At 39.9% G+C, this 12987-nt stretch overlaps 1 protein-coding gene across 1 annotated transcript in view; it reads right to left on the minus strand.

The window, feature by feature from the left end:
• Positions 1-12987, minus strand: part of MACROD2 (mono-ADP ribosylhydrolase 2) — a 2853334-nt gene that overhangs the window by 297554 nt on the left and 2542793 nt on the right. Inside the window, exon 9 of the mRNA XM_077282574.1 lies at positions 2245-2326. Coding sequence (XP_077138689.1) covers positions 2245-2326 — 82 coding nt within the window. The remainder of the gene's footprint in view (positions 1-2244; positions 2327-12987) is intronic.

Raw genomic sequence — 12987 nt, forward strand, 5'->3', positions numbered from 1 at the left:
AGTGGTCAAGACAACTCAACCCTAGTAGAACCACCATACGTCACAATTGCATGTGTCAATGTAGGGACATAATAACATGAGTAGAAGTCCACCCAGATAATAAAATATATAGTAAAATGGAGTGGTCCCACTCATCAGTAGATATCACGTCCCTAGGACGTGCAGGGCCTCCATCTTAAGGGTCAGATATGGACTGCCCTTTTCTGGGTAGGAGTCTTGGGGTTTTAGTTCTGCCAGCCGTTAAAAATTCTTTTAGGGCCAGCTTACCTACCCCTTTTCTCCTGGAGGATACCTGCATAACCGTGATGACCTCCTATACATGACATGGGACCACTCCATTTTAATACATACCGTATATACTCGAGTATAAGCCAAGATTTTCAGCCCATTTTCAGCTGAAAGTGCCCCTCTTGGCTTATACTCGAGTCATTATCCCAGGGGGGTCAGCGGGGGAGGGGGAGTGGCGGCTGTGACATACTCACCTGCTCCTGGCGTGGTCCCTGCATCTCCGGTCTCCAGGCGCTGACAGCGTCTTCGAGCGTTGAGCGGTCACATGGTACCACTCATTATAGTAATGAATATGGACCCGACTCCACTCCCATAGGGGTGGAGCCGCATATTCATTACTGTAATGAGCGGTAACGGTGACCGCTCAACGCTGGAAGAAGCTCTCAGCGTCAGGAGACCAGAGATGCAGGGACCACACCAGGAACAGGTGAGTATAATGGGGAGGGGGAGCACTGCGCGATATTCACCTGTCCTCATTCCGGGCACCGCTCTGTCTTCCGCGTCCTCTGCAGTGACGCTCAGGTCAGAGGGTGCGATGACGTGGTTATTCTGTGCCCTATGTCTGAGCTTCAGTGCAGAAGACGCAGAAGACACAGCGGCACCGGAACGAGGACTGGTGAGTACTGCAAGTGCCGGGGGCCTGAGTGACGAGAGGTGAGTATGTCATTTTTTTTTTTTTCAATAGTGGCAACAGCATATGGGGCAAATATCTCTATGGAGCATCTTATGGGGCCATATTCAACGTTTGTGCAGCACTATATGGGGCAAATATCTCTATGGAGCATCTTATGGGGCCATAATCAACATTTGTGCAGCATTATATGGGGCAAATATCTCTATGGAGCAACTTATGGGGCCCTTATTAACCTTTATGCAGTACTGTATGGGGCAAATGTGTCTATGGAGCATCTTATGGGGCCATTATTAACCTTTGTGCAGCATTATATGGGCATATTTTAATATGGAGCATCTTATGGGGCCCATCATGAACTGTATGGAGCATTATATGGGGCTCCTGATTCAATATGGATATTCAAAAATACTTAACCTACTGATATCTCAATTAATTTTACTTTTATTGGTACCTATTTTTATTTTTGAAATTTACCGGTAGCTGCTGCATTTTCCACCCTAGGCTTATACTTGAGTCATAATTAGGGGGGGGTCGGCTTATACTCAATTATATACGGTATGTTATTATGTCCCTACATTGACACAAGCAATTGTGATGTATGGTGGTTCTATTAGGGTTGACTTGTCTTGACCACTGTCAAGCTGTGCCTCTCTAACTACCCTGTGGGAACAACCATTCTCTGTACCTCTTTTGCGGATTGTGAGCTAGTAAGGGTTAAACCAGTTAGTGTTTGCAGGACTGTAAATTGTTGTCTGATATATGTACAGTGATATCTATTGCTATATGCTTCACCACATGTAGATACTTATGTACAGAGCCTACAACTAGAAACAGAAAAAGAGCGAGATCTCCTTATTTTATTGCGCATTTATTACCCTCACTTACACTCCAAGGGCAGCTTTCTTTTAACTTATTATTTAAATAAAAGTAAATTTATATATCTTCTCTATTGCTGATACTGTAGATGGTACGTATCAAAGTAACATCCACATGAACGCTAAAACACAAGGTTTCCCAGCAAAACATCACATTGCCTCCACCAGTTGACTCTCTCTGTTGCATCCGGGTGCATTCAGGACAATCATTTTTAAGGCTAGTATGACCAGCTCTGGACAGCCTCATAGCCATAAATGAAACTGGTAATTTTGGGTCAGGAGACCCGTTGATGGTCCAGAAAATGTGGTCAATACTTGGACTGTAAATATTAGATATGTTAAACTGGTCTTAGATTTAAAAGTAATGGTATCCATATATTTATTTTATGTTATGAACACAGCTATTACCAGGTACTTAAAAATAAAAGTAATAGTCATGCACTGTACCTTTTAGAAAAAACTCATTCAATTTCCTTTTGTATATTTTGTAGTCAATATCCAAAAACACACAGAAGATTATGCGATCTATCTGAAAATAAAAAAAAGGGTAAAAAATGTTAGGAATCAATGGTAATACTTAACTAATTATTTCCAATAGACATAATCACCTTAACCTGACATTCCAGATTATTTCTCTTCTCTTATAAATAACCAGTTGTATAGTCAGGGGAGAATTAAATGAAATAAATAATCCTTCCCTGACATTTCCTTAAATAATCTTCTATACGAGTTCCTGCAAGGCAAGCAATTCTCATCTCATATATAATTATTTGCACAATACTAATCATGGGAACGCAGGAAGAGGATGTTATACGTTTCCCTGATAAATGCACAGAACGCAAATACAATAAATTATTCATGCAAATGTAGTAAGCAAATTTTAAACATTTTGTTAATTTATGGGGTATTATTTTTAAATTCCCGCCAGTGCTTTAGATAGTCATCCAGCACAAATGAAAATATGGAAATTCATTTAGAGAAAAGCGAGTCCTGAGACTCAGAACTCATTAGATACTCGGAGAATAAGCAATTCAAAATATAGCATCTATTCATCAAATTATTAATTTTAACATTTTCTCTGTTCAATATATCTAAATAGATTTTAGCTATATTTCACTAATTCACCAGCAGGGAATTCCTGAAATATGTTCCCAATAGTCTTTACAACATGAATCATATGTACAGTGTATTATCAGAGTTTTAATATCAGCTGTATTTTAACTTTTTTTTTCTTTTCAACCTTTATTACTCAGCTACATATAAACTGAGCTTATTGTATCATAGCCAGAAAAAATAACCATGCCAATATGCTAAATGACTTTTTTTCATCAGTATTTACAAAAGAAAATCCCATGGCAGCCAATATGACTAGTGATAAAAATTCCCAATTAAATGTTACCTGCTTAACCCAGCAGGAAGTACGGCGGCGTCTAAAAATCACAAAAATTTACAAATCTCCGGGCCCGGATGGGATACACCCCCGAGTACTGCAGGAATTAAGTACAGTCATTGATAGACCATTATTTTTAATCTTTAAAGAGTCCATAATAACAGGGTCTGTACCACAGGACTGGCGTATAGCAAATGTGGTGCCAATATTCAAAAAGGGGACAAAAACTGAACTCGGAAATTATAGGCCAGTAAGCTTAACCTCTACTGTGGGTAAAATCCTGGAGGGCATTCTAAGGGATGCTATACTGGAGTATCTGAAGAGGAATAACCTCATGACCCAGTATCAGCATGGGTTTACTAGGGACCGTTCATGTCAGACTAATTTGATCAGCTTCTATGAAGAGGTAAGTTCCGGACTGGACCAAGGGAACGCAGTGGACGGAGTATATATGGACTTTTCAAAAGCTTTTGATACGGTGCCACACAAAAGGTTGATGCATAAAATGAGAATAATGGGGATAGGGGAAAATATGTGCAAGTGGGTTGAGAGCTGGCTCAGGGATAGGAAACAAAGGGTGGTAATTAATGGAGCACACTCGGACTGGGTCGCGGTTAGTAGTGGGGTACCACAGGGGTCAGGGGTCAGTATTGGGCCCTCTTCTTTTTAACATATTTATTAATGACCTTGTAGGGGGCATTCAGAGTAGAATTTCAATATTTGCAGATGACACTAAACTCTGCAGGGTAATCAATACAGAGAAGGACAATTTTATATTACAGGATGATTTATGTAAACTAGAAGCTTGGGCTGATAAATGGCAAATAAGCTTTAATGGGGATAAATGTAAGGTCATGCACTTGGGTAGAAGTAATAAGATGTATAACTATGTGCTTAATTCTAAAACTCTGGGCAAAACCGTCAATGAAAAAGACCTGGGTATATGGGTGGATGACAAACTCATATTCAGTGGCCAGTGTCAGGCAGCTGCTACAAAGGCAAATAAAATAATGGGATGTATTAAAAGAGGCATAGATGCTCATGAGGAGAACATAATTTTACCTCTATACAAGTCACTAGTTCGACCACACTTAGAATACTGTGCACAGTTCTGGTCTCCAGTGTATAAGAAAGACATAGCTGAACTGGAGCAGGTGCAGAGAAGAGCAACCAAGGTTATTAGAGGACTGGGGGGTATGATGTTGTAATGAGTGATTCATTACTTAAATTTAAGAGGGGACTGGATACCTTTCTGGAAAAGTATAATGTTACAGGGCATATATATTAGATTCCTTGATAAGGCGTTGATCCAGGGAACTAGTCTGATTGCCGTATGTGGGGTCGGGAAGGAATTTTTTTCCCCATGGTGGAGCTTACTCTTACCACATGGGGTTTTTTTGCCTTCCCCTGGATCAACATGTTAGGGCATGTTAGGCTATGGGTTGAACTAGATGGACTTAAAGTATTCCTTCAACCTTAATAACTATGTAACTATGTACAGAACATTAAATAATTACTCCTCCTCCTCCTGTATTTATCCTCTTAATATATTGCAGTCATCATTTTATATATCACTGTGTACTTACAATTGCTCATTTTGCCTTTCTACCAAGCTAATGCGTCTCTTTTCCATTGGGTCTATGACATCACGTGATTAAAAAACAGAGTAGCTGAATCCCCCTAAGCTCTATCTAGAAACAGGAGGTCAATTTTCCTGCATGAGTCATAAGTCACTGCAAAAGTCCATGGCAGGGGGATGAGGGAGCATCTGGGTCAGGAGTTGAAAAGGGTAATGATTCATGCAGGGACAACATACTTCCTGTTTCTACATAGAGCAGAGAAAAGAGTAGCACTAACAGGGTAGAAAGGCAAAATGATCTATTGTAAATACACAGTGCAATATAATGTGAGGATTGCAATATATTAAGAGGGTAAAAACTTTGATGGAAGCGCTTTTTTAAAGGGCGGCTCATTAGCTGAAGCCTTTACTATTTTGTCAGAGTTGATGGAATATTGATGAGTGGCAGCTCATTGATGTCATTCTCCTGGAATTCAGACAACGATGGAATATTGATATTTAATTACATCATCACCTGCTGTCACTACAACAAAAAGTTAGTAAGGGTCCTAAATTTTTCTCTACATATCTTCCAAGATTGGGGGCCACGTAGATGTACCAAAGACCTAGCTAAGGTTGGCTGCACCCAGAGTGATACACAGTATACATAGTCATGAAAATACACAAAAATCTTTAAATGAGGTGTGTCCAAACTTTTGGTCTGTACTGTATATACATATGTATACGTATGTGTATTGGGTCCTCAGTATATAATAATTATTATCATGATTTCAACCATATATTCACACTGATGCTCGTATGACCTTTTCTCCCTCCTCTCTCACTGTTTGATTGTCTATGCTGTTCCCATTTATGGATGCATGTACATTTGTACCTATGTATATATATATATTTTTTTTCCTACATTGTTTCCACAGTTTGCTCACTTGAACACAAGCATCCTTTATCATCCACGCATTTTATTATTCTGTTGTTTCAACTTTGCTGTCCTTCATGACCATAAACGCTTTATTTTCAGCGGATATCATTTTTGTTACCCTTGAAATAAATATAGCATTTATGTTTTGTCTAGATAACCTTGATAAAGGCTGATGTATACTGAAACGTTGGGTTCTGTTTTCCATGCCAAGGGTGTCCACAATAAAACACATCTTCCACTACTACCGTAATTACATGGTTGTGACGAAAGATTCTTTTTCTACTATCCTTAGGATAGGTCATCGATATCAGGTTGGTGGATGTGCAACACTTGGCACCCCCGGTAGATCAGCTGTTCCCGATGCCAGCAGTGGCAGGACGTGCTTATCTGTGGAGTGTAACAACACAGTTACGTCAACTCTAAAGTGGCTGCAGAACAAGAGAGGATGTGAATTTCCCAACTGCAAACCACTACACAGTTGACAGCACTGTGCTGATCAGCTTGCCAACTGCTGATCCCGGCAGCAGCTGATCAGTGAGGATGCCAGGTGTCGCTGACCTATACTAGTATGGTATAAAAGTAGTGACCAAACCCTTTAACTTCTTCTGTGAATTATCTGAGGATTAATGAAATGTCAAAGGGAGAAGCATAAGACATGCTTAGGATTTATTTGTAGTCTGTAAAATAGGGACACATAGGTCTGCAGAAAAGTTGTGCGCAATTATTTGGAGTATTAAAAGTTTGGAGAACCATGCCTCAGATGGAAATTTGGAAAACATTTTGAACGTCTATGTAGTATGGAAATTAAAGCAATATTTAAACTGAATAGCCGAGAGGTATCACATGTTTGCAGCCTTGACATTTATGCACTGTTGAATCCAAATGCTACTTTTTTTCTGATTTTCCTAAAAAGTTGATAAAAATTAGTCAGTATAATGTTCAAATAATCAGCCATTAGAGTATAAATCTAATTTTATTGGACAAACCTCCCAATAATACTAATTACAGCATGGGTTTCAAGACTAAAAAAAGCTCAAAATGCACTATTCCAAATTACTATGCAAAACAGCGTTTCCAAATATTTTATAGGTTGTAAAGAGCTGAAAATGGTAATTTGCTTAAATTGCAGCATTAAGAGCATTTTCAATCTAAAACATCTTCACCGGTCAAGCTACATGTTAACATAGGACCCCTTCTTTGCTAATCACCTTCACAAATCTTGCATTCATTGAACTTGTGAGTTTTTGGAAGTTTCTGCTTGAATTTCTTTGCAGGAAGTCAGAATCACCTTCCAGAGCTGCTGTTTTGATGTGAACTGCTCCCAACCTCATAGACCTCCTGCTTGAGGATACTTCAAAGGTTCACAATAGGGTTGAAGTCAGGGGAGATGGTGGCCATGCAATCAGTTTCTCTCTTTTCATGCCCATAGCAGCCAATAACTCAGATGATTCCTTTGTAGCATGAGATGTTGAGGATGTCAAGCATTTAGATCATTTTGCTACAGATGGCACAGTTGTTCTTTTTGTACCATGGAAGAAAATGGTTATTACAAAAACACTATACATTGCATAGGTCATTTTCACACCTTTAGGGATCCTAAATGGTACTTCCAGCTCTCTCCCCATGATTCCAGACCAAAACATGACTCTGCCACCTCCTTGTGAACGTCGCAGACCTGGTGGGACATGGCGGACATCCACCAACCATCAACTACTCCATCTATCTGAATGATTCAACTTTGCACATGATTCATCAGTAACCAAGATGGTCTCAAAATTAGTCTTTATGTATGTCTGGGCCCACTGCAACCATTTCTGCTTGTGAGCACTGTTTAGGGGTGACCAAAGAAAAGGTTTATGCACAGCTGCAAGCCTCTAGCAGATCCATCATCGTGAGGTTTGTAGGACTTTTGAGGCAACAGCATCTTCAAATATCTATTTGCAGCTTTGTAATTAATTTCAGTAGCTGCTCTCCTAATCTGGTGAATTTGTCTGCCAGAAACCTTCCTCATTAAGCCTTTATCAGCACAATCTTGTCTTCATAGTATGACGATCACACTTAAGTTTTGGTGAAATATCTAATGGTTTCAAACCTTATCCAAGGCATTGCACTATTTGACGCTTTTGAACAAAAGAGAAATCCTTTTTCTTTCCCATATTGCTTGAAAACTCTGGCCTGCTTAATAATGTGGAACGTCCATCTCAGGGACTTTTCTTTTAAGTTGGCTCACCTGGAAAATTTATTATCACAGGTGTTTGAGATATGATTTCTGTGTTCCAAAGACCTTGAATCACGCACCATCCAGGAGTTTATTTGAAAAAAAAAATACATCTTTGAGACACTTAAATCCAATTTGCATAATAATTTGGAATGTGTGTGTATAGATACTTTTTAGATTCCTTTTAAAAGGCGCTCACTTTGCAATTTTGCTTTTCAAAAAGAATTTTCTCTTTAAATTGTTTTCAAGCAAATTCTAGGAACTGTTGGTTTCTAAAATGCATCTGACAACACATATCTAATTACCGATACCACATGGTGTTTAGTGTATATAAATCTGTGTGCCTTTTGCTGCCTATGATTAGGATCCTTCAATTGAACACAGTTACTTAGATGCATTGTGATTTCTTATAAACAGTATTTAAATGGAAAATTCAATAGCTCTGGGCTTGACATGTTATGACGGAGAAAACCATCAACAAGGATGCAAAGTGTTTTTGAAAACATTTGCTTTGCTAATATATCCATCAAGAACAAAAGAATTCATTTTTTGCCAGGCATTCAGACTTGATAGTTTTCCCCCATCAATCTTCTTCATTATTAAGCCCTTGTCCCTGGAAGAAGGATACACAGTGATACGTTTGAAATATTTGAAAATGACCTCCATTTTTCACAGTTAGCAGTAATGTGACAGCTGACATAGCTAGGATAATCCTATATTCAGCAAAATATTCCAACATATCTATGATTGCGGCAATTTTCTTTTGTTCCTTGGTTATAAACTGCAAATCTAAATGTTAATTATCTAAGCTACAGCCTGATTACAGTTTATTTAATAAATGGATTTATGCAATTGCATCATAGTGGGTTAAATATGTAAATATGAGCATTTCTTAGGCTACTTATACAGGAATTATCTGTAGGACTGTGACACCATGTGCCTTGAGGTTCTTGTTGCCAGTGAGTGGTGCCATTGCTAGGCTTCCATTAACCTGGGGTAAAATGTTAGTTCACTGTTCTAGCACTAAATAAAAACTCTAGCCCTGACTTACTGGCATCCGTGTGGGCACCCAATACCCAGGTGACATGCCCAACCCATTCCTCTAGCTACGGCCCTGATAGTATGAAGTCAATTGGACTAAATTGAGGTATGTGGATGCTGGGCTAGAGCAGAAATCTAATTTTTACAATGGGTGAAGAAAAATCTAACTATGACTCTGGTCTTACATGAGACCAAACTTCTAAATGCATTGTGATGCAGCGGTAGGACCATACACAGTGAAACGGCAGTGACCCAAGCAAGTTCAAACGAAACGTTATTTTATTGTGTTACTTCACACAGTCAATATAGTATACAGCTTCTTCATACAGTCCATTAATAATGCATGGCTATATGATGCAGTCAATACACAGGCCGAACTTCCCTCTGTCCAGTTTTCCTGGGTGACCACATGCCGGTAACAAGTCTCTGTACTCACTCAGCGTACTGCACTCTTTTGCCTCTGGAGTGCAGCCGGGTACACATAAGACAGCCCAAGATGCAGGGTGTCAGTCTCTCTGGTTTCTTTAGCCTCTGTGTTGCTCCACACAGAGAGCTCTGCAGACAACTGCCCTGTCTGATTCCAAGAACACACTGACACACCTCCCCCACTACTACAGGGCTTTTTAATCAGTCACTGCTTCACTATTCTAATTACAGCCACACCTGTGTCTGTAGTATGCCCTCATGGCCTCACTAAGCTTCCATGCACATTCTGGAGAGCACATACAGCACCCCCTAGCTGTAACAGGGGTCACTGCCTCACAGCATTCAGAAGATGAAAACTGCTGTCCATAGATATCAAGACATTGTACCCCATTCTGGAAGACCAGCATTGCGATGTTCACACTGATCTTGATGAGAGGGCATGTTGGAGTCAGACACTGCAGATTCCAGGAGGAGCTCATGCCTCTTCATGAATCTTCTGCATGTGACGAGTGGTGTGCTCCTCCATGAGCTACGCCAGAAATCTCACTCCAGTCAGGTACTGGAATGAGATTACTGGCTTAGGGAACGTCACAGCTCATCATGAATTAGACTAGCTGTGGCATCCTGCCCCTGCTGTGCACCCGTCCTGCCCAACTCCATCCATTTTGGTGAAGCAGTAGAAACTGGTGTGAAAATGTCAAAAATTGCAAAAATTAGGCACAACGCCTTATTGCGCCTACATTTTGTAACTTTTCAAAGACTTTACACCAGAAGTGGAGTGCACCTTTGTAAGCTTTGGCAAAAATGTCAAGGACTGGACTAACATTTCTGACTGAAACGTTTCTACTTTTGATAAATTGGAGTTCACAAAAATCATGTGGTTAGCTCAATATAACCAAAGGCCAACCAAACTTTTTTTTTGCATTGTTAACAGGCGATAAGCTACAGTACTCAACAGGAGTCACTAAACAACATAAGGAGCTGCAGTGTTCTGCTCCGCTTATAATTGACCACTGCTGGAGCAGATATCAACCCTTTGTGGGTGGTGCTGTATGTCAGATCCCACCAATCTCATTATGAAGACCTATCCTATCCGGACAACTGCTAATTTTGCAATCATGATGGGATGTGATTGCATCCAACCAAACATTGGATTTTATTCATATTATTGTATCACGTAATACACTCCATAAAAACTTGCATCACGTTATTTACTTCTTTCATTCAGTTTTATGCATTTTAATGACTATTCTTGGCCTAAGGCTTAATCTAGAAATATCATAATAATCCCAGGCCTACTTTGGAAATGTTATCTAAAGTCCTGCATAGAATTCTAAGTAATTTTTGTGCTCTTCTATAGCAGGGGCTGCCACTCTTCATGCACATCTGCCAAGCTGAGATAGTACGTGAGACCAGAAGAGCTACATCTAAATTTTAATGGCATGGATGGCTAGATTGTGCCTTAGTGGGATTAAGAGTCATGATTTTCTCTTTGTATTCCTTGCCCTAAGGATATATACAGGAGCAGCACAGCTGCCCAAATGCAGGTTTTTGTGAAAAATATTTGATAATCAGGATTTAATAAGATAAAGTTAATTTCTTTCCTCTTTTTTAGCTAAGTAAAAACCTTTGGAAAATGACCAAGATTCTGGACTAGGGAGACAAGAGAAAGTTCTACTTCACTCATTAGGGTGGTCCACGGATTGAGTCTTGTTAGGAGACTACAGAGAAAACTCTTTAAAAAGGCATGATTTGCTCATATAGGTCTCCTAATGAGAGATGGAGATCCTGTGATCCCCGAAAATGTTACAATACACGCATGCAATAAATAATACATAATCATAAATCCTGAATTTCTTAGTCATCTGATTTAGTTTCAAAGATGTTGGCTGACATTCCAAACATCCATTTAGGGAAGCCATCTCCTTGGGACAACCATTTTATTATTTATTACATTCTGGAGCTACAATTAACTTATCGCTGATATAAACATGGTTTTCAGAGTTTATAGTATAGTGATCTTCCATGTTGATCTCAAAAACTCACATTAATCGTTTAGGGGCATACGCAAATAAAGTTGTATAGTTCCAAATGTCAAAATGTAGAGATTAAATGCTCTCACAGAATATAATCTCCTACGGTGAAGTGGTCAAGCCCTGTATCTGCCATTAACCCCACTCACTACATGCTCTTCATTAGAAGAGTTGTATATACTGGCTAAATGGCAACCAAGTGCAATTGGTTACTAAGATTAAATAATTATGAACTATAATATCTTTGCAGTGGGTTTCAACAGCGCTTCACAACTGGGTGGCGTGAAGTCATCATGACCAAGAAGAATGAAGTGGTAGTAGAGGCTGTCAGGGAGTAGCACGGAAAAAAAGAAAACTTCTCATCTAGTATTTGAATGTTTTCACCCCTTTGGAACGACACTCAAGTGTTTACTGAGCATATCTGCAGACCATGCAGCTGCATTGAGGGCCCTGAGTCAGGGGCACCCTACCTCCTAGTGTCACAGTTTCAACAGTATATGAATCCACAAATAGAATAGAATGGTTGAACAAAATGATGGGAAAAGGAGCTGTTGGCTTCTTGCTGCACCACTTAGACACTGCATCTGAGTCTCCTTTGAGAAGATGCAATGATGACACTACATCGCACCTGCTGCGTGGAGCCTCAGTCTGCACAGTGCACAAAGCAGTGCACTTGGGGGAATGAGGTGAGGTAGTTTTATTCATTTTTTTTTTTTTATTAGTCAGCACTTGTAGATGATTGTGGGGGCTATCAAACTGTGTGGAGGGGCTATTGGGGGTGAACCAGCTGCATCCACCTATTATTGTTGGGAAAAGTGTGGCCAGAAGAATTGCAGCCAAAAAGCCATACGTTCCACATGGAAGCAAAGTCAAGCAACTCAACTTTTTATTGAAAACATAGAAACTGGTGTGCCTAAGAATGGCAGAAGTTTCTCTGGACTGACGAGTCAAAATTTTAAATATCCACAGTGAAGCATGATGGAGGTACTTTTCAAGTTTGAAACTCCATTTCATCAAATTAATTTGGGGATGGTGTCCTCAATAGTGAGGAATACAGGTAGAAGTTTATCCATCATGCAACACCATCAGTGAGGTGTTTGATAGGCTCCAAATTTATGCACAGCGGAACAACGACCCCAAATATACAGGCAATGTCATTAAGATCTATCTTCAGTGTAAGGCTAAGTGCACATGTTGCAGAATTGCCACGGAAATTTCCGCGGAAATTCTGCAACTCCTGCCGCGGGTATATCGCATGCAGACTTGGCATGCGTATTCCCACTATACACTAGCATTTTGCAAGCGTAATTAGCTTGAAGAATGCTAGCGTTTTCCAAGCGATCTGTAGCATCGCTTGGAAAACTGATTGACAGGTTGGTCACACTTGTCAAATATAGTGTTTGACAAGTGTGACCAACTTTTTACTATTGATGCTGTCTATGCAGCATCAATAGTAAAAAGATAGAATGTTAAAATTAAAAAATCGTGATATTCTCACCTTCCGGCATCCCGCAGAGTTTTCCCGCTCCTCGCGATGCTCTGGTCCCAGTAATGCTTTGCGGCATGACCCCAGATGACGTAGCG

The sequence above is a fragment of the Ranitomeya variabilis genome, chromosome 2 (assembly GCF_051348905.1).
Source record: "Ranitomeya variabilis isolate aRanVar5 chromosome 2, aRanVar5.hap1, whole genome shotgun sequence".
Lineage (NCBI taxonomy): Eukaryota > Metazoa > Chordata > Amphibia > Anura > Dendrobatidae > Ranitomeya > Ranitomeya variabilis.